General features: G+C 40.1%; 1 protein-coding gene and 1 long non-coding RNA gene across 3 annotated transcripts; one reads left to right on the forward strand and one right to left on the reverse strand.

The window, feature by feature from the left end:
• Positions 1–44: 44 nt before the first annotated feature.
• zpld1b (zona pellucida-like domain containing 1b) lies at positions 45–12,180 on the forward strand. Its single transcript, XM_061827352.1, has 10 exons — positions 45–598; positions 4,422–4,642; positions 5,376–5,557; positions 6,729–6,801; positions 8,474–8,571; positions 8,764–8,844; positions 8,968–9,139; positions 9,212–9,317; positions 11,752–11,781; positions 11,996–12,180. The coding sequence occupies exons 1-10, from the start codon at positions 457–459 to the stop codon at positions 12,178–12,180; spliced, it is 1,290 nt and encodes a 429-aa protein (XP_061683336.1). The 5' UTR covers positions 45–456.
• On the reverse strand, positions 4,506–25,515 carry LOC133504767 (uncharacterized). Of its 2 annotated transcripts, XR_009796074.1 has the most exons (5): positions 25,443–25,515; positions 23,123–23,199; positions 11,989–12,166; positions 9,761–9,853; positions 4,558–4,636 (listed from the first exon to the last, which is right to left on the reverse strand). It is a non-coding gene; the product is annotated as an uncharacterized LOC133504767 (long non-coding RNA). The 2 variants fall into 2 exon arrangements; XR_009796073.1 differs by lacking the exon at positions 9,761–9,853 and having other exon boundaries at positions 4,506–4,636.
• Between the last annotated feature and the right edge of the window lie 521 nt (positions 25,516–26,036).

The following is a 26,036-nucleotide window of genomic DNA, read 5'->3' on the forward strand; positions in this document are numbered from 1 at the left end:
TGATGGAGGTTCCCATGTCTTTCACCGGAGCCGTATTTGGATAATGGGCGCCGCTATCTTTCATATCTGCTCGCACAAAACAAAATGGAGACGGGGCTTACGATGGTCATCAAAAGTACCCCCTCCTCCTCGCCACCCTCTCCCTGGTGGGGTTGCTTTGAAGGCATCAGGAAACGGTTAAACAGGTGTAGAAAAGAGAGGAGTGGGGGTGAAATGAGGCGCAAACTTGGCTTAAAAAGGTTGTGAAAACAGGGATGTTGGTGGTCGTCATGAGTCAATGAGGTGAGGAGGAGGGGAATAGAGGGGATTGGAGAATCATGAGATAGACGGTGGCACTACTTGGATCGAGGTCACAGAGGGCAGTCACCTCCGGACTTTCTCTTACTCGGGAGAAAAACGCCACTTTTGAGCGTACACCCCGGGGAACGGCCGCCACGCCATGGTGACAATCTGAAGATGATGGCGGCCAAACGTCTCGCGGGTGCCCAAATGACGCTACTGTGGCTCCTCGTCCTGCTCCTGATGAGTGGCGTTGCACCGGCGTCGGCACAGTTTAATGGATACAACTGCGACGCCAACCACCACAGCAGGTTTCCTGGTGAGGACGACGTACATCCAGCGGCCACAACATCAGGATTACTTTACATATCAGATACTGTGCCTAACTATAGATAATGTAAAGCTTTGATTTTTTTTTTCCAATTGCTATTATAGATTGCAGAAGCGTAGACGTGGACTGCATTAGACTGAGAGCTGTTCTTATTATTGGTGCATCTCAATTGATCTGTATATTATGGAAAAGTTCAATCATATCCGTAGTTTAAGTCAAAAAGTACAACTCATAGATTGACTACAAATATTTTTGGGATTTTGTTAGATTTCCCTTTGTTTTAATGCAAAGCAACACAAGTACATTAGGAAAATCCCTATACTTAACGAAATACCTTGCATACAAGCATATCTATATCTGCTTCAGTTTATCATCTTTATGTCGGCATTAAAACTTGTTTGTATTTGAAGGTAGGAATTTTAAATTAACGGTATTTGGATCTACAACATGTTGATGATCAACATAAACCCTAAATTTAAATTAGAAATTTACATAAAAAATATTTCTAAATTGTTTTAAATATAGACAATTAGTAACAATTGGCCTTATAAAAAAGTATTTTCCCATGTATTTTAATGAACCTATGAATTACGAGTTTCACTTTGGGAATTTAACTACTGAAATAAATGAATTTCTTTGACATTTGCAAATTAATTTTTTTTTGAGTTGAACCTCTATCCCTGTTAAACTGAGGTAACTAATCAATGTTTATTAGCCACAGCTCTAATTATGAAACATTTTAGTTAAACAGTACTGCAAAATACAATACATTATAATAAATGTGGTTTAAGGAGTTATAATATTTGATACCAATCCTGTACTGGATCTCATTACTGTATATAGTGCAAGTGCTCATAATGTTTTGGCTGATCCCATATACAGTATTTTACACTTGTACTGTGCTTTAAATATTAATATTGAAATTCATGGTATTTCAGTTTGTTACACTACAGCTGTGATACAGTAGCATCAAACATGATTGACCTTTGGGTCAAAGCCACCGGTAAATGTGCAGAAATATACAGTACATACTGTATACATTTATTAAAGCTGTGAAAAGGACATAGTGTCAGACTCTTAGACTAGATGTTATGGTAACGAGAGAAAAATATATAATTGTATTATTTTTGTCAGTGTAATGTGCATATATAAAATATCAATAGGTTTTTCCTTTTGTAGATACACTAATACAGTATTGTGCATCTATTATACAGTACATGGGTTTCCTCCAATATATTAGGATGCAATCACTATAGATCATGGTTTTATGGGCATCGTTGGCAAAACGTTATAATACTATTAAATGTCGGGCGTTAATCTGATCCCCACCTTAACAAAAAGACTCAAAATCATGTGGAGAGCCACAGAATCTAAATGAGAAGCTGTTTAAGATGCACTCCATCATACCCACAAGTATATATCATTTTAAATCATCATTCATTTTCAAATATTTTAATAAGGAGGGCTGCGTGACCATATTAAACTATTTAATCCATTTTAATGGATTTTTTTTTTTTTAGATTCACCTGTCAGGATGATGCAGTGGCATTACAAACCAAATTTACACTCTAACAGATTTGATCAAAACAAAGTAGTGTTATTTTGAGAAAACCAGCATTAAAAAATTAAAGATAGCATTGACATACATAATAATAATGGTAATTATAAAATATAGAAAATATATTTTTCTATTAAAAAAAACCTTGTAGCAATCTAAAAAAAAATATCATGAAGCAAAAAAAGTCATCAGTAAAGTCTTAAGTTTGACCCTCCTGTCAATCATTTCCTGTTATCCACAACTAGGTCAGTCAAACGCTCCTCTTTGCAATGTAAAACAAAATTCTCCACAGTGACAAAGAGTGATGCTCATTAAATAATAAAAACAGGGCAATGAGAGAAAGTGAGAGGGTAAAAAAAATGAGGCTCTCCTCCATATTTACTAACCTGAATTAATTCCCTGTCACCACAAAGATCCACCACACCTTAGATATGATTAAATAAGTAGCAATGGAAATGAAAGCCATTGCATCTTCTTCAGAATTATGAAGAACTATGAAATATTAGTTATCTACATATTTTAAATGGAATTAAATTGAATTAAGTTCATACTAGCTGTAAACATTAACTCTTAACATTCCAACTTTTAAGCAAATAAATCCCCAATCTATTTTCCACATCGCTTTTCCTCACTAGGGTAAACTTAAATCACTTTTTCTCCACATGTAAAAACATACTGAAACCACCACGTTTACAATAGAAGATGCAACCACTTCTATGCAACTATGCTGTCTTGTTAGTGTTCAGCATTTCTACATCACTGATTTTTGCCATTATTGCCTTTCTTGTAAAATCATATTTTCTTGCATAAGTACATATGCATGTCTTCCATCCTTCCACCATCCATCCATCCATCCATCCATCAGTTCCATTATCTACCGCTTTTCTGGGTCGGGTCACAGGGGAAGTAGCTTCAGCAGGGAAACCCAGACTTCCCTTTCCCCAGCCACTTCTTCCAGCTCTTCCGGAGGGATCCCAAGGCGTTCACAAGCTAGCCAAGAGACATAGTCTCTCCAGCGTGTCCTGGGTCATCCTCAGGGTCATTTCACGAAGCGACAGGATCACACCCACAGACAAAGTGCAACATAAGTGTAGTGCGAGTGTTAAAGAACACACGCATTCAATGAAATAAGGGTAAAATAAACATTACTCATTTTATGTTAAGCCTTTTTGTTCATGTACATTAAGGATTAAAATCCTAGTAATGTCAGCAGTTGAACATTACATGGGGTGATGTATGTTGGGAACCACACCGCTTCACAATTCTGCTGCTTTCAAACGTAGCACAGAATTTGGCATGTCCATTAATTTATTACACCGAAAATTGTCTAATACAATATTTTACAGTGAAATAACACGAAACATTTAACATTTTTGATACAATACATGACTGAATTTGACAGTCAGCATTAAATCCTGATTGAGTGAACTTTCAAGTTGATTTATTTATTATTTTATTTACATTTATTTTACAGATTGTTTTTAATTGCAGTAACTCTGTGTGATGTCAAACAAAATCCCATGATGCAGTGCAGTGATACTTTATTGGATGGTATGTGGTAAATAACTGTAGGATTTACAGAAACAATTCTATTTTGGAAATTCTGTATAAATCTAAAAATACAATTGTAATTTTCATTATTTTTTTCTACTGATGCTTTGTTTTGAAACAGTATTAATTATGTATTCATTAATTATTCCTACATAATAATAATAATAATTTTGATAATGATAATGCTAAAAATGTAGTAAATTGGTTCCCAAACCTTTGCTTGGAAAACTATGCATTAATCTGAAAACAAAAATCATTAAAAATAAAATAGTCTCTTGATGCTCAATTTCTATGTGCCCTGTGATTGGCTGGTGACCATTTCAGGGTGTACCCTGCCTCTTGCTCTAAGACCCAAGTGAGCATAAGGAGTACAGAAAATTTAAACGTTCCTGCTTAGATGTATGTAAGTCTCCAAACATTGTATAAACGCATAAACTGACTTTTTTTTGCACTTTTGATCCCAAAATTAGGAACAATTGTCAGAAAGAAATGACATTGTTTTGTTTTACACAGTTTCTTGTCAAGACTTTTGGATTAATTATGTCTGTTGTTGTTCATTCATGACTACAATGTTTTTTAATCGTCAGTTTTTGTCCCGTAATCTCATAGCAAGACATACTGTATTTGAGTAAGTTTGGGCCTTAGAGAGGTCTTTGTAGCTGTTAACCAATTAGTAATACTACCGGTGTTGTTGTCTGAAAGGCGAACGTGACATCAGCGTGTACTGCGGTGTGCAGACCATCACAGTGAAGATCAACTTCTGCCCGGTCCTGTTCTCCGGCTACATCGACACGGACCTGGCCCTCAACGGTCACCATGGCGACGCCCAGTGCCGCGGCTTCATCAACAACAACACCTTCCCCACGGTTGTGCTGTTCAGCATCGGCCTCAGCACCCTGGAAGCGTGTGGGAACAGCCTGGAGGTGAATAACATGCACACACACGATTCAACCAAGGTTTGTTAACTTATGAGCACAACTGTACATATATGCAATCATACGTATTCTATTGAAACGAAAGTGTAGGCAACACTTTTTTTATTATCCCTAGATGGTGTTGGCCTTTTTTAATGTAAATGTACACCTTTTTCCATAACCACTAGTTGGCGGCAATACATTCATAAAATGTGCCTTTATACCTATGCATAATGCACACTATTGAGTTTTGCCAATTTTTTTACGGGGGGGGGGGTGGGCCTTACACATGAGAAATAAAGGTAATCGATAAGTTAGTTTCATCATGTTATTTATTGGGCGGCACGGTGGATCAGCTGGTAAAGCGTTGACCTCACAGTTCTGAGGTCCCGGGTTTGATCCCAGACCCGCCTGTGTGGAGTTTGCATGTTCTCCCCGTGTCTGCGTGGGTTTTCTCCGTCCACTCTGGTTTCCTCCCACATCCCCAAAACATGCAACATAAACTGGACAGTCTAAATTGCTCCTAGGTGTGATTCTGAGTGCGACTCTTTGTCTCTATGTGCCCTGCGATTGGCTGGCAACTAGTTCAGGGTCCATTGACAGCTGGGATAGGCTCCAGCACTCCCCACGACCTTTGTGAGGATAAGCGGCAAACAAAATGGATGGAGGGATGGATGGATGGATGGATGGATGTGATTTAGTGATTTGGCAGTGAACAATATTTCTCTTGCTTTCTCTCTAGGTCAGCACAGCCTTCGGGCCCAACGCCTATGGGAATATGTCACTGGTACAAATCGGGAACGTGTCCGGCTTTGTTGACACCCCTGACCCGCCGACTATCATCAGCTACCTTCCTGGTTTGTTGTACAAATTCAGCTGCAGCTACCCACTTGAGTACCTGGTCAATAACTCACAGCTGGCATCGTAAGTTGGCCTTTTTTCCTGCTACTTTTTAATTGATCAATCAGGAGTTGGAGCTAGCAATGGTGATTCTTCATCTAAATCAAGACACTGTGAACCATCACCTAAGTTCAGAGTGGAAAAGGCCAAACTAAGAAGAAAGTGTGTTGTAATAGCTGCAGATGATACAAACTCCATATTGTGTTCCATGTCAAATAAAGTATAATGATTAACGGATTAGTGGTTTGCACATCTGCCTCACAGTTTTGAGATTTGAGTTTCTCTGTTTCCCACTGCTTTCATGAGTTTCTTGCAAGTATTCCAGCTTCATCCCACATCCCAAAACATTCATATTAGATTCAAAGAAGACTAAAAATCATCCAAAATCAAAACACTGAAGGGTATAATTTGAAGCCAATGAAACATAATACAGTTTAAACAATGCACTTAATAATAGGATAGTTTTAGAATATGTCTCAAATAATGATTTAATTCAAATGGATTGAACATAAAGGTTCAACACTAATTCTCCCTAAATAAATGTTTGAAAAAAAAACAATTCTAAAAGATTAAAAACACTCTACAGCATTAAAAGAATCCACAAACAAGAGATGTGCAATGGAAAAATTTATACCATACATGATCTTATTTCAGCGTGTTCCTGTACCTTCAAAAATGAATGGCAACACTTGGGAGCAATTTGATTATTCAAGACCAACTCCGGTTCGTATTATCAAAACCAGAAGGAAAGGTGGTGTGGAAGCAACTGTATGCAATTTTAAACGCTACTTGAAGACCCCCTTGAATCATATCATGTTTTCTGTCTGACTAATTGTCTGTCTTTTTTATTTGTAATGGTATAAACACTCTACATGTAGGAAATAATAAAAACCGGTGTGTGAAAGCACTTCTTGGCCAGAACTTCCAGACGTTGCATTTCTCCATATCAGACTGTCTAGCTTCTTTGCAAAGATAATAAATTGGGCAAGTTACTTTGTCTTGGAAGTATTGATTCATGATTCCTAAAATAAAATAAAGTAGGCAGTTGGGTAATTTAACATTCTAGCCTCTATTTGAGTGAATACGTAAAGTAAAGCCTTGAGGTGAGATGAAGCTGCAAAGATTTATTGAACATTTCTAAAGCCTGTGTTTACTTTGGATTGCTCCTGAGCTCATGCGCTGCATCTTTTCACAGCTCCTCAGCAGCGATATCCGTCAAGGACAGCAATGGCACGTTTGTGAGCACACTGAGTCTTGTGCTGTACAATGTGAGTGAGTATGCTTCTTCTGCTTCATTCCACATCAACATTTCGCCTTCAAGTTGAGATTTTGGTTGGGTGATGATGTTCAGAAGAATCAGTGTTCGCCCAAGTGTACGCCCATTTCATATGGGTCGATAATATTTTATTTCTGTTGCTTGGAGCAGGGATTCATAAACTTTTTGCGCACTGGAGACCCAAGTTAGAAGTTTATATATGGAATGCCATCAATGTGAATTTTTGACAACGAATATTAGTTAAAAATATAATTTGCCAACAAATTGTGTGATTTCTTGCGGATCAATAAAATACTGTAACTGACAGTCAGAGGTCCAACTATAAAAGACCTTAGGAACCCCATTAGTATGAAAAAAAAGTGCACAGGGCAATGATTAATATTATCATTATTATTTTTAAATATTGTCATAAAAAGTCCTCTCAAATCAATTCCTTTCAAATGTTAAAATTAAGTGGGTATGAAATGTAAATAGAATTAATTCTAGTGTAAACCTGATCTATTAATCTATATATTTTTAGTGTTCTTCAAATCGTCATCATATTTTCATCCTCATATATAGAATACTGTACTGTATATTACATTAAAAAAATATACTTTGGATTTTTTTGTCAGTAGGATTTTTTTACATTATATCTTTTTGTACTGCAATAAATATGATTGCTATAGTGTACAATATTTAAAAAAGTAATACTTTTAAGAGAAAATGATATTTACATTTTATTCTATAAGCACCCCTATTTTTAATTTCTATTATTCTGATATGAAAAATAGTACAGTAATCATTTTTAAAAAAATCTAGATTTTTTTTTTTTTTTACTAAAATGTTCTTAAAGTGTATTTTTACTTTATACTGAATGGCCCCAGAAAAATCAACTATTTTTTCTCTCTTTGAAGCGTGAAACAAATTTCAAAGGCAACATTGCGATATCATCGTCATTGCAAGGTTCGCGCTGACCATTCGCCTCCTCGCCAATGGCGAATTGAAACAGGAATGTGGTGAAGCAAATATTGCCCACCTTTCCCATCAAAAAACCTGTATCAAAACTCAAAAGCTATTCTTGATAAAAGTGAGGGCGCTCAAGGGTGTTAATGGTTTAGTTTTACCCTCACTTCGTAAAATGCTTCAATCCGCCCTCCAGCTGGCTAGCTGGCTGGCAAATCTGCACAGCGGGGAAGACAAAATCTGATGACACTGAATTGAACGAAGTACGTTTTAAGTGTCAGAGGTCAATGTGTCATGCAATTCACATTAGTTCTTGCAGCTAACTGCCTTCTTCAAGCGTTTAATTCCATTTTTGATATCGCGCCGAGCAGCGGCAACAGTGCTGGCTAGCTAGCTCGTCATTTGCGGGGCTGAGGCAAAGATAATCATGACACGGTGCTAACACTGGATTATTATTATTAAGCTAAATATTTTTGTCTGTTGAAATAGAAAAATATGTCTTTCCACTTATAAAATGTTAAGCTTAGTTAATAATTTTTCACTCAAGTCACAAATACAGTGTACTCTATACAGCGTTAAATTACTACTGAAATGTAACAACAGTCAAAAATAAAATATAATAAAATGATTAAAAGTGTGCATGACTGCATCCAATAAACCTTTCTAAAAAGAAAATTCTGAAGCAAATGATGTGTAATTATATCTTGTTTTTCATGTAGGATTCAACGTACAACCAAATGCTTTCCATCCCGATGGCCGGACTGGCTTTGAAAACCCGAGTTTTTGCTGCAGTCAAGGCCACAAACCTGGACAAACGGTATCATGAAGCTGTTATTTAATGCCATGTCAATTCTAAAGACGTGATATGAATGAAAATAACTCAATGTCTGATGGCATTGACTCGGCCATTATGATATTATACGACACGGAGGCGCCAGGCCGTGTGCTTTCCCATGTGCAGTTGGATGGTTATCTGGCATCCCAATCTCACAGTTTTGTCCCCCTGCAGTTGGAACATCTTGATGGACTACTGTTACACAACCCCCTCAGGGAATCCTAATGATGAAGTCCGCTACGACCTTTTCCTGGGGTAATCCGACTTCCCCGTGAACCACAAAAGTGGGGCTATTAGCCATTCATGTCCATCGCAGCTGAATGCGACAATGTCTGAACATCATATCGCGTGTGTGGCTCTCTCTCTGTTTTGGCACAGCTGCTACAAAGACCCTCAGACCACCGTTTATGAGAATGGAAAGAGTCAGATGGGACGCTTTTCCTTTGAGGTCTTCCGTTTTGTGAAACACCGACACCAGAAGATGTCCACGGTCTTTCTGCATTGCGTCACCAAGCTGTGCAAGAGCGATGACTGCATCATGCTCATGCCGGTATGTCCTAAACAACCACACCTCACGGAGCCCCATTTGGAACCCCAGAATCAACGATTACACGTTTGATAGATTTGCGGGCGGCGTCGAAGGCGGGAGGAAGGGGCCGGCCTCGGCTCGCCTCCAGCCGCCAGTGGGAGTGCCACCATTAGCGCTGGACCAATCATCACCAGGAGTGGTATGAACTCAGTCTTTGGATTCATGTTTGGATATTAGGTCCAAGATTTGGTAGGTACTGTATGGCAGTGATTCCCAAACAGTGTGCTGTGAGCACTCTTCAGTTGTGCCGTGGGAAGTTATCCAATTTTATGTAATTGCTAAAAAAAACCCATTTATTTCCAAGAAATAATGTATCTTTATTCATCTATTTATGTCAATGAGGCACCATGACAGACAGAACAAAAAATCCTCTTCTATTAGATGGCGGGAAGTACATACAGTAATTAATCGATCCATTTTTGGTGACATTTACTTTTGTTGGTCTGCCGTGGGATTTTTCAATTGTAAAATATGTGCCCTGGCTCTATAAAGGTTGGAAATCACTGCTGTATGGAGTACTCAGATAACCAATCCATAAGAAGATTCATTAATCAATGTTTTGGGATCTGAAAATCCTCTTACCTTGACATTTTTGTATTGAGGTGTAGGGTGTGGGTGATGTCGTATTTGTCGTTTCAAAGCCTCTTGCACACCTTGCGATGCAGCCAAATGGAACTGAAGAGGACCATTACAAAAAAAAAAAATACAATTTGCAACTCATCAATACACACCAAGCAATTGAGCTTCACGTCCACAGATACGTTGCAATGAAAAAACTGCCACCCTTTATCGGGTTTTCTGCCCCAAATGCAGTGTAAGGTACAATACTGTAATGCCCCTTAAAAACACGGCACATTTGTCAAGAAAAAACTAGACTGACACAAAGAGAGCAAATCAGAGTCAACAAAAGTGAAAGTGTGGATATTAAGAGGTGATGATTCATCGGCCTATTCACTGACTGCATCCGTGCACTCTTCAAGCTTTGCTTTCTAGCCAAAGTTACAAGGTACAAGAAATTATATAGTCAAGTATTATTGTGAAATACAATATATACACTCTAAATACTGTATTGGGATGGCTAGGACCTGGAAAAGCTTTTGCTTTTGTGACAGCCATCTCAATTTCTAATTGGTTGTTAAAGCCGAAGTGACATGCCTATGAATATTCTAAAAAATAGATATTGTAATGAAAAATACATATAACATTATTCACTTCAATGTCTATACGAAAAAATAAATATCAGGAGAGAGCGTGTCATCCATGCGCAAAGTTGCGGAAGTCCCACGCGACATCGAAGTGGTAGCCATATTGCCCACAATGTCATGAGCAGACGACACATTGAGATTTTTGGATTTTTACGATACCCCTTCTGCAGGTGCATCGAAGCGCTTTTCGAAGAGAAGAACATCTCACAATCGAGTGAAGTGACTGGGGCAATATTACCCTATCGTTTCGAGCCAAATTTATATGATATGCAGATCACTTTTAACCAACAATAGACTCCCCGACAATATGACAGTATGTAGCGTACTCAGCCGCGAGCGACGACAAAGCCGTTTGTTGGATTCTGAGAGGATTACCCCCCTCCCCCAAGTATTGTTTTTTTTTTTAGTACCTTTATACACACCTACCTGTCATTTGGAACCCACAAAGCTCTCGTCCTTTGCACCTGTGCAATCCATTTTTCACAACAAACTGGGTCTTTTGGAAACATATGAAGAGTAAATCCATATTCCCAAGTGTTCGAACAATATCCAGCAAAAAAATAAACCAGCATTTTGGCTAACACGAAGGAACAAAGAGCTAACTTCCAGTAGGTAAAACCAGTATAAACACATGAGACATGAGTGGGGGTCTGCTAATAATGTCATTTCCTGCTTCTTCTCCAAAACAAATCCCTCAAGAGGATTTTCATGACGGGAGTTACAAAAAGCCATATACGTCAAAATCAAGTTTTGTGGAGAAAAAATGGATGGGTCCATTCCGGCTGCCTTTTTTTTCAAATTAAAAACATACTAAAAATCATGCATTTCATGTCATTGGAGCTTTAACATCTACAACATTGTGGCACTGTTCACTGGCGATTAAAATTTTGAATTGCAGCAAAACCACTGGCCAGTCATGAAAACTAGTCATCCAACGCCACACACTGAGCGACAATTTAGATGCGTTCGGTCACATTGCTCACTATGCCACCGCTAGTGGCAGGCAAGTACTCAAGTTAATCTCAAAGACGTCATCAATCAGAAATCCCTACTACAAAATCAGCATAATTCTTAATAATGAATGAACCCAGCACCTTTTTTTGCTGGGCCAAAATTGCTCTCTATGAGGCCACTTTCACAAAAACAGAAACAAAAAAAAATGCTCTAAACATAAACCATAAACTCAAAGACAGCAAAGTTACATTATAAATAGATGAAAGAGAAGGTATAGAGCCACGCTCCACCAGTCGACCGTAGATGCTGCAATCACAGCATATAACTGATTGATTAAAGTACTCTAATGAGCTACTGATTGAAACAGGTGTGAAGGTGGATGTATATACATAATCACTTGTGTTTTTATTCCAGATGATACTGCCGTAAACAACACTCAACTTGGTAAGTAGCCTTAAACTGTGTTATGAAAGACACAAAATGGTTTCAGATCATTTTCTGGGATGCTGAGAATGACGATACAGGTTACTTATGGAAATTGATCTTTTTTGGCAGAACAACAACAAGGCGGGGGTCATGATAAACTCATCTCTGCGCAGGATTTCTGCGTTAGTGTTTCTTTGCACTGTTCACACAGTTTTTTTTTCTTACCTCGTAGGGCCGGGTGACTCCTCCCACCTGATGAACCCAGTGACCGCCGCGCTCATCTCAGGTGTGGTCATCCTAGGCGGGATGAGCATTGGCTTCGTACTGCTGTCGCTGCGTCTCCTGCAGAGGTCACGCCTCCCCTCCTCTTCCTCAGCTGCTGCAGACTCAGGAGCTTGGAACCCTAATTTTAAATGAGCACATTAAATTATCAATACATCGCAGTGAATTGATTTGCTCACACATCACTAAATGTGTGTTTCAGGTGTTGTGTACTTCATTAATTCTTGACATCCGCTGAAGGATTAGGTTATCGGTAGATAAAACTAAAAACAAACACAACTTTAACTTGGAATTTTTTATAAGACAGAACTAGACAAAAATTGGTTTGTTTTGATGGGTGAATCCATGGCATTACTATTACTGGTGATTGCAATAAACCATAAAGTATAGAAGGAATATGATTTATAACTATGTGACTGGATTTATTAATTGATAATATAAAAAAAGTTAGATTTTTTTAAAGATCTTTTTATTATCTTAGACTTTTTTTTAACTTTTCAAACAACAGGTCTCATTTCTGTTTTAACTGTTGAATATTTTGAATAAAAAAACTTTACATGTTAATGTGTATGTATTTATGTATACATGTAAGCGTGCATGTATGTATGTATTATGCAAGTAACATTTGGAATGATGATGGTGATAATCATATACTATTATTCTTGTTGTTGTTATTCATATAGAAATTTGAAAATGAATGCAGCAACTAAATTGAATGTGTAACATAAAACAATTATTATCAACAGTGGTTATTAAAAAAAGTCTACACAAAATGCCGGGTTGTTGTAATGTAAAGGAATTAGAGTAAGGTAAATCATTACAAAGTGTTTTCACCGTTAATGTGACGTAAAACCTGTGAAAATATATTTTCTTTAATCTTTTTGAGAGGGAAAGTAGGAATAAACAAGGGATATAATGTGATTGCATCGGTGTGTACATATGGGGATGTGGCTTTGTGTTGGCAATAGGATTTTCCTCACAACATTTTGGCTTTCTAGCAAAACCCAAAACATTTTGTGCTCACTTGCATTTCAAACTATTTAGAATTCCCTCCACCTTCACTCAGGCCCGAGTTCCAAATCAAGAAAAATAGCCACAAGGTGTCATGAAGTGTCCACAATGCTTCAGTGGAGGTATGCTGTTGTTCTTGTAGTGAGTAGTGTCGTGTTTGAAGTTGGAATTATGGTAAAAAAAACATAGCATATTTTCCCACATATATTTGAAGATTTTGTAGACTTTTTATACCAAATATTAACGCTCTAATGAATTTCAAATATTGTCATGTCAACCTGTTCTTACCGTAAGTATTTAAACAATTATGACCAAAAGTACACATTTCTTACCCATTCTCCACAATTAGAAGCTCAAGAAAGCTATTTTTTTAAATATATATTTGCGTTTTCAGTAATTACATTCTGGGATTTAATGTGATTTTATATATATATATATTTTTTTTTTGGTTAGACTTTTCTCAAGTGGCTACAATACAGTACACTACTGCCTTTTATGATTGCTGGAATTAACTTTCCAATTTTCACCAGATTGATTTTCCCTTGCAATGACCCGTATAATAAAAGTCTGGACCTCACGTACATGACTGGCTGCACTCTACTGTAATCCAGACTATTATATGAGCATGTCTCTATCAAACCCAAGAAAAGAAGGAACAAGTGGAGTGAACAGTGGTCACCCTTGCCTAAGGTTACTAAAAATCTTCTCCTAAAAGCAGGCACAGGGATGAATAACGTAAAAGACTGGCAAGGAGTCACATCATCACATCATGGCATGGATAGTGACAGAAAAGACCATCCTCAGGTATGATTTGTTGTTTGTTTTTACGTGCCCTGCAATTGGCTGGCAACCAGTTCAGGGTGTACCCCCGTCTCCAGCCCGAAGAGAGCTGGGATAGGCTCTAACACTCCCGCGACCCTTGCGAGCATAAGCGGCTTAGATCATGGATGAATGGACAAAGATAACCACGATAAAAGACTATCGTTACTTCAATTAGTTTTTTTTAGCACCAATAAAAAAATGTAAACTTGACATTTAGGGTTGTTATCATACAGCGACTATTCAAATGTTCATTTTTCACGTTGTAATAGTCTCGCTATCTTTTTAGCAGCCACTCCATCTAAAGAAGAGGGCAGGTATATTTTCCATTTCCTATGTGCAGCGAGTGTGTCGAAGTGAAGTAACAGACATCATTTGATGTGCACAGAAAACCCCCAAAAGTCTGTACAAGAATGTGCTCCTGTGTACATTTTTGCTGTTTTTTGTTGTTGTTGTTGTATATGACACGCATCCTCTCTCACTATTAAAGTTGAAGGATGTATGAATGACAATTATTTCAATGGAAGATTCAAATCAAGACAGAATTATGTGTAACTACAGAATGGGGTGGCGGTATGGTTGCTCAGCTGGAAAGCGTTGGCCTCACAGTTCTGAGGTCCCAGGTTCAATCCAGGACCCACCTGTGTGGCGTTTACTTGTTCTCCCCGTGTCTGTGTGGGTTTTCTCCGGGTGTGATGATCTGAGCATTCCCAGTGCTGCAAAGACTCTTTGTGAGTAATGCGCATGTGTGTATATTTTTCAAACTTCCGGCCAGTTGGAAACGTCCCCATCCATGCTTCAACGTGCCATTCGACAACTTGTCGCCGAGTGTTCATGTTTGCTATGGAATGTTTCAGAAAGACGAACACAGCGAACGGACATATATGTGTGAATCTTTTGTTTTTTTCATCATTTGTTTTAATGTTAGGTTTGGGTTAGGTTATAACGTACGTTAGCTCCCTCTATGAGATTTCCCAGTAAGCGTCTGCTGCGTACCCAGCGTTCCCGTGAGTAACGCATGCGCATTTGTCACAAGGAGACTTTTCAGGACTGGAGAGTGCTCAGACCGTCACACCGGTTTCCTCTCACACCCCAAAAACATTCAACATTAATTGGAGACTCTAAATTGCTCCTAGGTGTGATTGTGAGTGTGGCTCCAGCACTCTCGCAACCCTCGTGAGGATGGGCGGCTAGGAAAATGGATCGATGGTTGGATACAGAATGGGGTGAGCATTGAAACAACGGATAAGCATTTTTTATATATTTTTAATCACTCCCCACCAGAGGATGTCCAAGCACAAATTTTAACATTTTGAAAATTTTAGATGTTTGAGAAACACTCATTTATTAAATATAACCATTAAGAGAGAGTTATAATTCTAACAATAATTAGGAAGATGGCAGAACAGTGGACGATGGTTAGCGCATGTGCCTCACACTTCTGAGGACTGGGGTTCAAATCCCCACCCCGCCGGGTCTCCTCCCAAAGCCCAAAAACATGGATGGTAGGTTAACTGAAGACACTAAATTGCCCCTAGGTGTGAATGTGAATGCGAATGGATGTTTGTTTCTTTGTGCCATGCGGTTGGCCGACGACCAGTTCGGGGTGTACCCCGCCTCCTGTCTGAAAATTGTTGGGATCGCTCAAGCACTTCCGTGACCACCGTGAGGATAAGCAGCCCCGAAAATGGATGGATGTTTGATCTTAAATTCATTAAGTCGCAATCACTCATAAAAAGAAATTAATTACAAACCCATTCAAATCTTTATAAGGTTCTCCAAAGAAAATGTAGTAATGTTGTTTAAGGTTAACGTAAGGTCAATTAAGAGGTGATTAAGATATTTGCACAACAAATTTAGGGATTATTTATTCTTCCAAGGATATTAAGGGCCTTTATTTTGTAACATTAAATGTAAGACAGACATGTTTTTTAGGGAGGAATCTGCAATCAAAAACATTTTTAACCAGAGTTTCAGCTAGTCGACATCGGGTAAAAGAGATCGGTTTTATGTATTTTCTGAGATTTTAAATGTCACAAAATGCCCAAATAATCCAATGTTACCAATATCTGGCCAAGGGCAACAGTAATAACTTTGTTTTATATAAAACAATGTTACATTCTGGGCTATTTTTAGTACCAGAATAGTCAGTAACTGAAAGTGACAGAGAATTTGTTTGTTTTTGTTTGACACAGACAAACACAACCTGCTTTTAACTGTTTAATGACAATGCCTTAATGCTGTGTGCTGTTAAATAATTCATGCGACAAAAATAATTACACACATTGTACACTGTCATTGTATATTTAAGTACAAGACATACGATCGTTTCAGAAATGGCCACCTTAACGCCAAACTGACATTTTCCCATTTGTGGTCAATTAGGATGAGCAACATTATTTCTATTTACTAATTACATGTTTTTACATCTATTTTTTTACATTATTTTACTTGTTACCGATTTAACACGAACACCTAAAGAAAAATTGAAGTCTTACATCCAGTTAGCTTACTGTTTTTAGAATGTGGGAGGAAACCGGGCACAGAGAGAAGCCCGGGGCTGGGATTTCAACCCAAAACTACTGAACTGTGAGGTGGATGTGCTAAACAGTCGTGTACTGTGCCGCTTGTTAAATACATTTTACAGAAATGTAGTAATATTCTAAGTGTACAAGAATTCCAGCACAATGTATTTTTATTTTTTTATTTTATTTTTAGGCAGCACGGTGGAGCAGCTGGTAAAGCGTTGGGCTCACAGTTCTGGGGACCTGGGTTTAATCCCGGCCCCGCCTGTGTTGAGTTTGCATGTTCTCCCCGTGTCAGCGTGGGTTATCTCCAGGTACTCTGGTTTCCTCCCACATCCCAAAAACATGCAACATGTATTGGACACTCTAAATTGCTCCTCGGTGTGACTGTGAGTGAGACTGTTTGTCTCTATGTGACCTATGATTGACTGGGGACCAGTTCAGGGTGTACCCCACCTCCTGCCCATTGACAGCTGGGATAGGCTCCAGGGCCCCTCGTGATGATAAGCGGCAAAGAAAATGAATGAATGGATGTACCTGTACCTAAGAAGCAACCATATCACGTCAAGCGAAAGACTCCATAACCAGCTAAGGATAGAGTAGAGAATGTCTCGGGAGACCAACACATAGTTTACTTCATGTCAGGTCGGACTTCGTGTAAATGCTAATAATGCTCGCTGTCCACTTGATATGCAAATGAGCATGCAAAAGTGCCGCGACCCTCGTGAGGATAAGCGGCAAACAAATTGGATTGTTTTATTTTTAACAGCAACTCAGAAAGAAGAACATACATGGGTGTTCACAAATGATCAAGTTGGATGTTTGTGACCCTGGTTTCCCAAACTTATGTTAGGAGCTAAATAAAAAATACGTTACATTTGATTGGTTTGGCAAACAATTTCATAGTTTATATTTTGTATTCTGTATGGTTAGATCGTGTAAGTATATGACGAATTTTGGGCAAAACATACGTTATGGTACGTTAGGATCCTGCAGGGGGAACCAAATTTCAATTTGAGCTCCAAAAGTTTTTGAAATCCTCCCCCTGACATTTTTTTTTAAATTGTGTCATGACTGATTAAATGGAAATGGAATGGTGTTCAGTTTGACATGGACAGTAATCAACACAGATGAGTCACTTTGTAACCCAAATGGAGGGGAAGACCAGCTGAGCTCGCTCCATTAAGGCAGCAGTAAATGTATGCTCGCTATGAATCCTCCCTTTTATTACTTCCCTGTAATTTAATTAAAACAACAGGGATGGACACTGACCTTTGAATCGGTTCCACTTTGCCCTCTAAAAAGTGTTTACAGCCTTCACAGAGGAGAATTTGTACTGAACCTGCTGCCCATGTTGCGGATGACAGGACGTATTTCATGACTTTTTTTTTAGAGGTTCGACTCTCGGTGTCATCGTGAGCGGCATTCGAATGGATGTCATTAAATACTGTCACTTTCATATCTGCCAGACAAGGGTGAAAAGAAAAGAAAAAACTCTGTTTTGTGGTCCTATTTAGCTTCCTTGATTCCTTTCGGTCAGCTAGATGAATAATTGTTCTGTCATTTCCACTCTAATTAAAAGGCACATGAGTGTGTCTGTAGGCGATGCTGAAGCTTGAGCAGACATCACCTTCATGAAAAATGCATGAAGCAGCTGTAGCCTAGTTTAATGCTGGCACGTGAACGTGAAGAGCGCCATGACTTGGAATAAACATCGATGTGATGACGGCGCAAGAGAAAAAAATAATAGTCGCAAAAAGCCACACGTGGATCAAGAGAGGTGGAAATGTGTTACAGTGTATTGCTGAGCGGGCGCAAAGCGTGAGAGGAGGTCTGGTTATTCCATTAACCTTTCGTAATGAGGCGGAGAAAACGGACGGCTGCAGGTAAAGCAAAATGTCATGTTCGAGTCATCACAGGAAGCACAGAGCTACAGAACTGTACATACTCAATGGACTCTTTATGGACAGCCTATCTTTGCTTACCTTATGGTACACTCCATGAACACAGTTATTCATTTTTTTGTCATCTATAAGTCTATACAAACAGTCTATGTCTAAAAATAAGACCAGAATATAAGATAGTTTCTGGCCTCCTTCACCGTACATACAATGTGGAAACTGAAAGCATTCGGACCACCTTCAGTTTTTCATTTTCTGATATTGCGCCCATTTGCTAAAATCATTTGAGACTTCCTGATTACACTGCACCCCAGATTGACAGAAAAAAAATTAATTGTTGACATTTTTTCTGATTTATTTAAAATTTATATAAAAAACAAACATCTCACAGCCATTCATTTTCAGACCCTTTGCTGCGACACTCTTGGATTTTTCTCTGGTGCTGTCCATTTCTTCCGACCATCCTTGAGATGGTTCTACACTTTCATTGCAGTCCAGCTGTGGTCGATTATACTGATTGGCCTTGATGAGGACAACACACTAGGGAAACACCAGCTACTGGTCGATAGGGCAATCACCCAAGACTGTAAATCCAGAAGTACCAATCTGGGCACTACCTGGATAGACTACGACTCAATTCCTGACACATAGATACTTGAATACCTGGAACCGTCATGAGCCAGGCTGGAGCATGGCCGAGAGGGGTGTGGCCACTGCCCTGGCCGGTGACACCTGTCCGGTGACACCCCTCTTGGCCGTGGTCCAGCCTGGCTCATGACAGGAACTGTATAAGATGCACATGATCCTAAGAACATCCTTTGGTAACTCAGTGAGTAAGTCAAAGACAACTCAAGAAAGCCATTTTGGTGAAAATCAAATGTGGCATACTCCAAGGAGATGCTCTGTGCCCACTGGTGTTCTGCATAGGCCTGAACCCCCTCAGTTAGATCATAATCAAGAATGGTTTCAGGTATCATTTCAGAAGTGGAACCATGATCAACCATATCCTCTACCTGGATGACAAGCTGTATGTCAGCAATACGCATGAGATCAACTCCCTGATTCACTTCACAAGAATATACAGCGATGACATCAGAATGTCATTCGGACCTGATATGGTAAGTGTAGGGATTGTCAGCTGAATGGCGAGAATAAGATCTCCCCCCCATTGACACCTATGCGCTGCCAGCAATCATAGAGATATGAGCCACCAACATCAAGACAAGAAAGCTCAGAACCATGCATGGAGGGTTCCGCCCAAAGTCCAGCATCCAGGTTCTACACAGAGGGGAAGGAGAGGAAAGAGCAAATGTCACAGGAACTGTCCAGGTAAAAACAACAGATCTCCAAGAATACATCAAAAAGATGGCCCCGAAGGATGGACTACAAAATGGATGCCTCAGGCAACAAAACCCCAGCCAGGTTGAGTCTTCAGATTGGCTGTTATGGAAAGGCAAGCCTTTGCATGGTATGTACCACTGACAAACTGAAGAAGTGGCTAACAAAAAGAAAACATACCAATGGCTGGAAAAGTCTGAAGTGAAAGACAGGCTCTAAACACAAGCTCATCAGAGGCTGGGGTCTACCACATTACTCAGAACCCCAGATGGAGGCTGTGCAAAGCAGCCCCAGAGACAGTGCAGCACATCATACCAGGATGTAAGATGCCGCCAGGCAAGGAATACATGGAGCGGCATTACCAGGAAGCAGAAATAGTGTAGCGGGGGGTATGTTGTTGCTAACCTTACGCTACAACTAATCCATCTTCATTTTCCTTGGCCTCATTTCCTTGTCAATTTATTATGGGGATGTAACATTCAAAGGTTTACTGTACAACCTTCAGCCTGCTTCAGTCACAATTTTTCTTTTCCCCAAAATGCGATGGCATTGCAAATTGTCATGTGGGTTGTCGATAGCCCACAAGCTGTAGGTTGCCCACCCTTGGTCTACAGAATATCTCTGTAGCAGTATATCCCCTATGAATATAATTTCCCCTCAAAAACAGGGCTCAGCTGCTTTGGCGAGTGAATTTATTATAGTTATCTCGAAGGGAAGGGAAAAATGCCTTGTGATTGCCAAACAGGTTGTGAGAATTGGAAAGTGTTGAAAGAGGGCCACATGTTGCTTTTTGCTGTTCTTTGGGGGGCATATTGGCAATAACAAACAATACAGAACATCAAGGGGCGTACGCTATGCGTTTGCGTCTCTCGGGCCCCCAACGGAAACAAGCTGTATTGGCGCGTTACCGTTGCCGTGGCACTTTTGCATGCTCATTTGCATATCAAGTGGACAGCGAGCATTATTAGCATTCACGCGAAGTCCGACCTGACATGAAGTAAACTATGTGTTGGTCTCCCGAGACATTCTCTACTCTATCCTTAGCTGGTTATGGAGTCTTTCGCTTGACGTGATATGGTTGCTTCTTAGGTACAGGTACATCCATTCATTCATTTTCTTTGCCGCTTATCATCACGAGGTGCGCTGGAGCCTATCCCAGCTGTCAAAGGGTAGGAGGCGGGGTACAGCCTGAACTGGTTGCGAGCCAATCGCAGGGCACATTGAGACAAACAGCCGCACTCACAATCACACCTAGGGGCAATTTAGAGTGTCAAATTAATGTTTCATGTTTTTTGGGATGTGGGAGAAAACCGGAGTGCCCGGAGAAAACCCACGCAGGCACGGGTAGAACATGGAAACTCCACACAGGCGGGGCCGGGATGGAACCTGGGTCCTCAGAACTGTGACGCCAACGCTTTACCAGGTGCGTCACCGTGCTGCTGGTACAGGTACATTAAAAGGTATAATTTACCATAATTATTAAAACTACCATGAATTGAATGACCAGTTACAAAATCAATTCAACCTCCTTTCACACATCACGACAAATTTACTGCCATAGGAAATAGTAATAAACTGTTGCCTTCATGGAACTGTACATTGTAATTTTATATCTGTGCAAACATTTTTTGACTTGTTTGCCTGTTTGGAGTTGTCTGGTTTTGGGGCAGCACGGTGGGGCAGCTGGAAAGCTTTGGCCTCACAGTTCTGAGGACCTGGGTTCAATCCCAGCCCTCCCTGTGTGGACTGTGCATGTTCTCCCCGTGCCTGCGTGGAATTTCTCCGGGCACTTCGGTTTCCTCCTACATCCCAAAAACATGCAATATTAATTGGACACTAAGTTGCCCCTAGGTGTGATTTTGAGTGAGGCTGTTTGTCGCTATGTGTCCTGCAATTGGTTGGCAACCAGTTCAGGGTGGAGCTTGCCTCCTGCCCGTCGACAGCTGGGAGAGGCTCCAGCATTCCCGTGACCTTTGTGAGGATAAGCAGCTGAAAAAATGGATGGATGTTTCTTCATTTTTTTTTAAACATCAGACAATTAACATCATGAAATGAACTGAGGTCTGTGGTGATATAATGTCACCAACAATCGGTCACATTTTTATAATTGAGATACTTGAAACTCTCCAGTAGTTATTTCGCTCCTACTAAGAGTGCTCCAATTTTGGATTATTATTTTTGAAGTTATGAGCTGCTCTCTGCTAGACTTTTTGCTGCTGTTGCGAGCCAAATACAATTTACAGGTAAGCTGCCATCAATTGAGAAGTCAAAAAAATTGGGCAATTAAGGCACTGTCATGTTCTTGCAAGTGAGGAAGGAGGGTCACAGTTGCTAATGCACTTTCAACGATTTATGCAATGGAACCATCAAACACACAAGAAATTGGAATGGTCACAAAGATTTATATGGGACCAAAATTCATTCCAAGATACCCACCCTCAAGAATATCCACCCATGTTGGGTCCACACTCGAGTCACTTACTAGGCCAGCCCACTTAAAGATAATATAGGTGTTGGGACTTTTGGCTCATCCTAATGTGTAGAAATATTTACCATGTTACACAATACAATGCGCAGTTCCTGATGGTGTAGTGGTACACACGCCTGCCTTTGGTGCGAGCAGCGTCGGATCAGCTCCTGCTCAGTGATGGTGTCAATATATGCCCTGCGACTGGCGACAAGTTCAGGCCGCAGTCCGCCTTTTGCCCAAAGCTAGCTGGGATAGGCTCCAAGTTTTCCCACAACCCTTCTGAGGATAAGCAGCTTGGATAATTACATGACACAATATAAAAATATTGTGAACTTTGGTGGGCTAGAACAGATTCATACCATTTCAACAAGGATATCTGATTCAATATGAGTAAATTTCGCGGGTTTCATCACGGAACAAACTAAACTTGTCTGTTAAAGTACCACTTTATTTTGTTGAGAAATTGTGTGTCTGATCAGCTGATCAGAAAACAATTCCAAGTACTGTAGAATGTTTTCATTTTGTCAACTCCACAGTCGTGCCACCCTGTGTGGCTGTACATATTGCGCATTCCAGAAACCGCTAGTGGTTGTGACTCTGGTGCCTTTTCGAGGCAGTGTGACAAGACTCCCTTGAGCCTTTGTCAACTTTACATTGGTAGACTAGAAAGCTGTGGCAATGAAACTTCCAATGAAATACTGTATTTGGATTGCATCTAGTATTCGGTCCAACAAGTTGTTGAAGCACTGCCTCCCTTGTGAGTCCACCTGTCCAACTCATGACAATGTAATTGCGTCCATCGATCGCTGTATTAAACATATTGATTGATTGTGCCTCATCTCCTACAGGCGATTGTGCCACATACCTGCAGTCGTGTCTTTTTTAGACTGCTTTAACAAACAACATAGAGGTCTTGGTTAAAAAAAAAAAAAAAAAAAGAGAAAATCACCAGAATGTTAAATACATCCAAACAGAAACTAATCCTGTTATGAATCACCCACTTGATTACATACCTGCACTTCAAATCATCTCAAATGTTTTCTCAGGACTTGTACTGTAGGTCACCACACTATCGTTTGAAGCTGGAAGACTTAAAAGAAGAAAAAAAAGAGGATAAATAGAATTAAAAAGGACAAAAGGAAGATAAACTTGGTTCCCTTTTTTTTCAGCGCACTGAGGTTTATTTATTATTTATATATTTTGCACAGGTTTATTTGTAATTGTCTGTATTATCATGATGCTAATTATTGTGTTTGGATGTGCATTTGTCTTAGTTTTTACGCTGGATTTGATTGTTTGTCACAGCCCAATTAGATAAACACTAGTCTGTATAAGTGCTACCAAGGGATCTGCAATCCTTGTTTGGAACATTGCCGACATCTGCCAGCGCAGTGGCTCATCGATAGGCGGTGCTACAGCCCCAGATGAACCAACCTGAAGATTTAAAATTTAAAAATGACAATGAATTCTTGAAAATCCATCCATTTTCTTCGATGCTTATTCTCACAAGCGTCGCGGGACTACTGGAGCCAATCCCAGCTGTCATTGGGCAGGAGGCAGGGGTACACCCTGAACTGGTCACCATGGAGACAGACAACAGACACACTCACAATCACACCTGGAGTGCCAGGAGAAAACCCACGCAGGCATTGGGAGAACATGCAAATCCCACACAGGGATTGAACCCGGGATCTCAGAACTGTGAGGCCAACGCTTTCCAGCTGCTCCACCTTGCCGCCATTCTTAAAAATATGTATCTCTATTTTAGATAAGCAGGTTAAATAGTATAGCGGAACGGTGGATCAGCTCGTAAAAGCGTTGGCCTCTCAGATCTGAGGTCCTGTGTTCAATCTTGCCCCGCCTGTGTGGAGTTTGCATGTTTTCTCCGTACCTGCGTGGGTTTCCTCCGGGCACTCCGGTTTCCTCCCACATCCCAAAAACATGCAACATTAATTGGACACTCTAAATTGCCCCTAGGTGTGATTGTGAGTGCGGCTGTTTGTCTCCATGTGGCCTGCGATTGGCTGGCGACCAGTTCAGGGTGTACCCCGCCTCCTGCCCGTTGACAGCTGGGATAGGCTCCTGCGCTCCCCGTGACCCTTGTGAGGATAAGCAGCAAAGAAAATGAATGGATGGAAGGTTAAATAGTATACAGTGAATGACAAACAATTTATCTCTTTTTTTTCCTCATTCTATGACGCATTTGGTTCATTGGTTCGTCTCCCTATGTGCTTATTTAAACACTAAGAATGTGCCAGGATGGGTAAATAAAAAGGGTAGAAATATCAGTTCAGGATATAGCCTGCCTCATACCCGTTGACACCTGGGATAGGCTTCAGCACTCCCGTGACCCTTGTGAGGATAAGCAGCTAAGAAAATGGATGGATGGATTGGCACATGCAGTATAATTATGTTTTAGTTCCACATAAAAAAATAAAAACCTGTCAATTACAAAGCCTAATTTTGAGCCGATAATTATAGTAGGAATTTCTTTCCCAAAGTTGTGGAGTTACTTCCAAACTCTTAAAGGGTTTGCACACACGCAAAGTTATAAAACAACAGCCAATTATAGCTGTCAGCTGAGGAATCTCTGACTTGGATCTGTCTTTCCTGGCCACTTTAAGACAAACATCCCCTTCAGTGGATTTGGAGCAGCCTCGCTCCACCGCACATACAGCTGGGGAAAAAAAAAAAAAAAAAAGTCCAATTATACTGTAGGTGGTAAAGGCATCATAGTAACTTTTTTTTAATCTTTTTAATTTGGAAAAAAAAATAATGAAAATGTATTATTATATGAGTAATCACATGCAGCCCCTGCAGGGCGCACCACAGTTCCAGGAATCCTCTCTCTTAGAATGATCCATTTCATTGAGATTCTACCATTGTGGTTATGTGAATAAAAGGCCTTTGAGAGTGATACAAAGGCCAGCATCACCTTGCCCCGCGTCATCTTAACTTATTTGTCTAGCTGTCCATCATTCTTTCACCACAGGGCAACTAGTTAATGATTGATGTGCCACCTCTTAACGTGATGGATGAACAACCCGCTGCAGGATGGGACCGGTTTGGGTTACCCAGCCGCCCCAACCACCCCCTTCCTCCATTCCCCTCACAGCTACTCGGCGCCCCACCCTGTGCTGGGGAGATGCGCCTTGCGTCTGCTGATGGAGGAACAAAGGCACATTCAACAGAAGTACCATTAATAATGTACAGCTGAGGAGGCGAAGGGTGTGGGGGGCAGGGGGGCTTTTCCTTGAGGAGACGGAGTAAAAGCGGCGGTACAATTGTGGTGAAGTTCAAAGTGTGTTAGCACAGTTACTGTACATGACTCACATATGTTAGTTAGAAGGTGACGTCATTGTCATGAGCTGGAAGCTGCTTTGTTTCTTGGTAAACGATGGTCATGTAGCAGGAGTTTGGTGTGACTCACGCTCCATGACAGGACTCATTCTCCATATTTGGATAGGACTAGGACAGTACTCTACAAAGGAACACAATTAGTCTTCCTAGAAGGATGACACAAACACTGCATTACACAATCATGATCTTTCTAGCTAGTGGTGGCGTGCAATACTGCAAAATTTGAAATTGATATGACACCAAGTGAATATATGGACTCTATCACTGATAGTTATATATTTTATGATGTGTATCCAATTCTAAGTAAATACAGTACATGGCCGATGTAACCAGTAGCATGGTGTTCTTGGGATGGAACTCATCATTCATCTTCCTCCATACACAGTTAGTGGAATTATGACCAAAATGTTCCATTTTGGTCTCATGTGACCACAAAACCTTCTCTCATGTCTCCTCTGTATAATCCAAATGGTCATTGGCAAACTTAAGACGGGCCTTGACATGTGCTGGTTTAAGAAGAGGAACCTTCCGTGCCATGCATGATTTCAAACCATGACGTCTTGGTGT

Source organism: Syngnathoides biaculeatus, chromosome 8 (genome assembly GCF_019802595.1).
Source record: "Syngnathoides biaculeatus isolate LvHL_M chromosome 8, ASM1980259v1, whole genome shotgun sequence".
NCBI classification, from domain to species: Eukaryota; Metazoa; Chordata; class Actinopteri; order Syngnathiformes; family Syngnathidae; genus Syngnathoides; species Syngnathoides biaculeatus.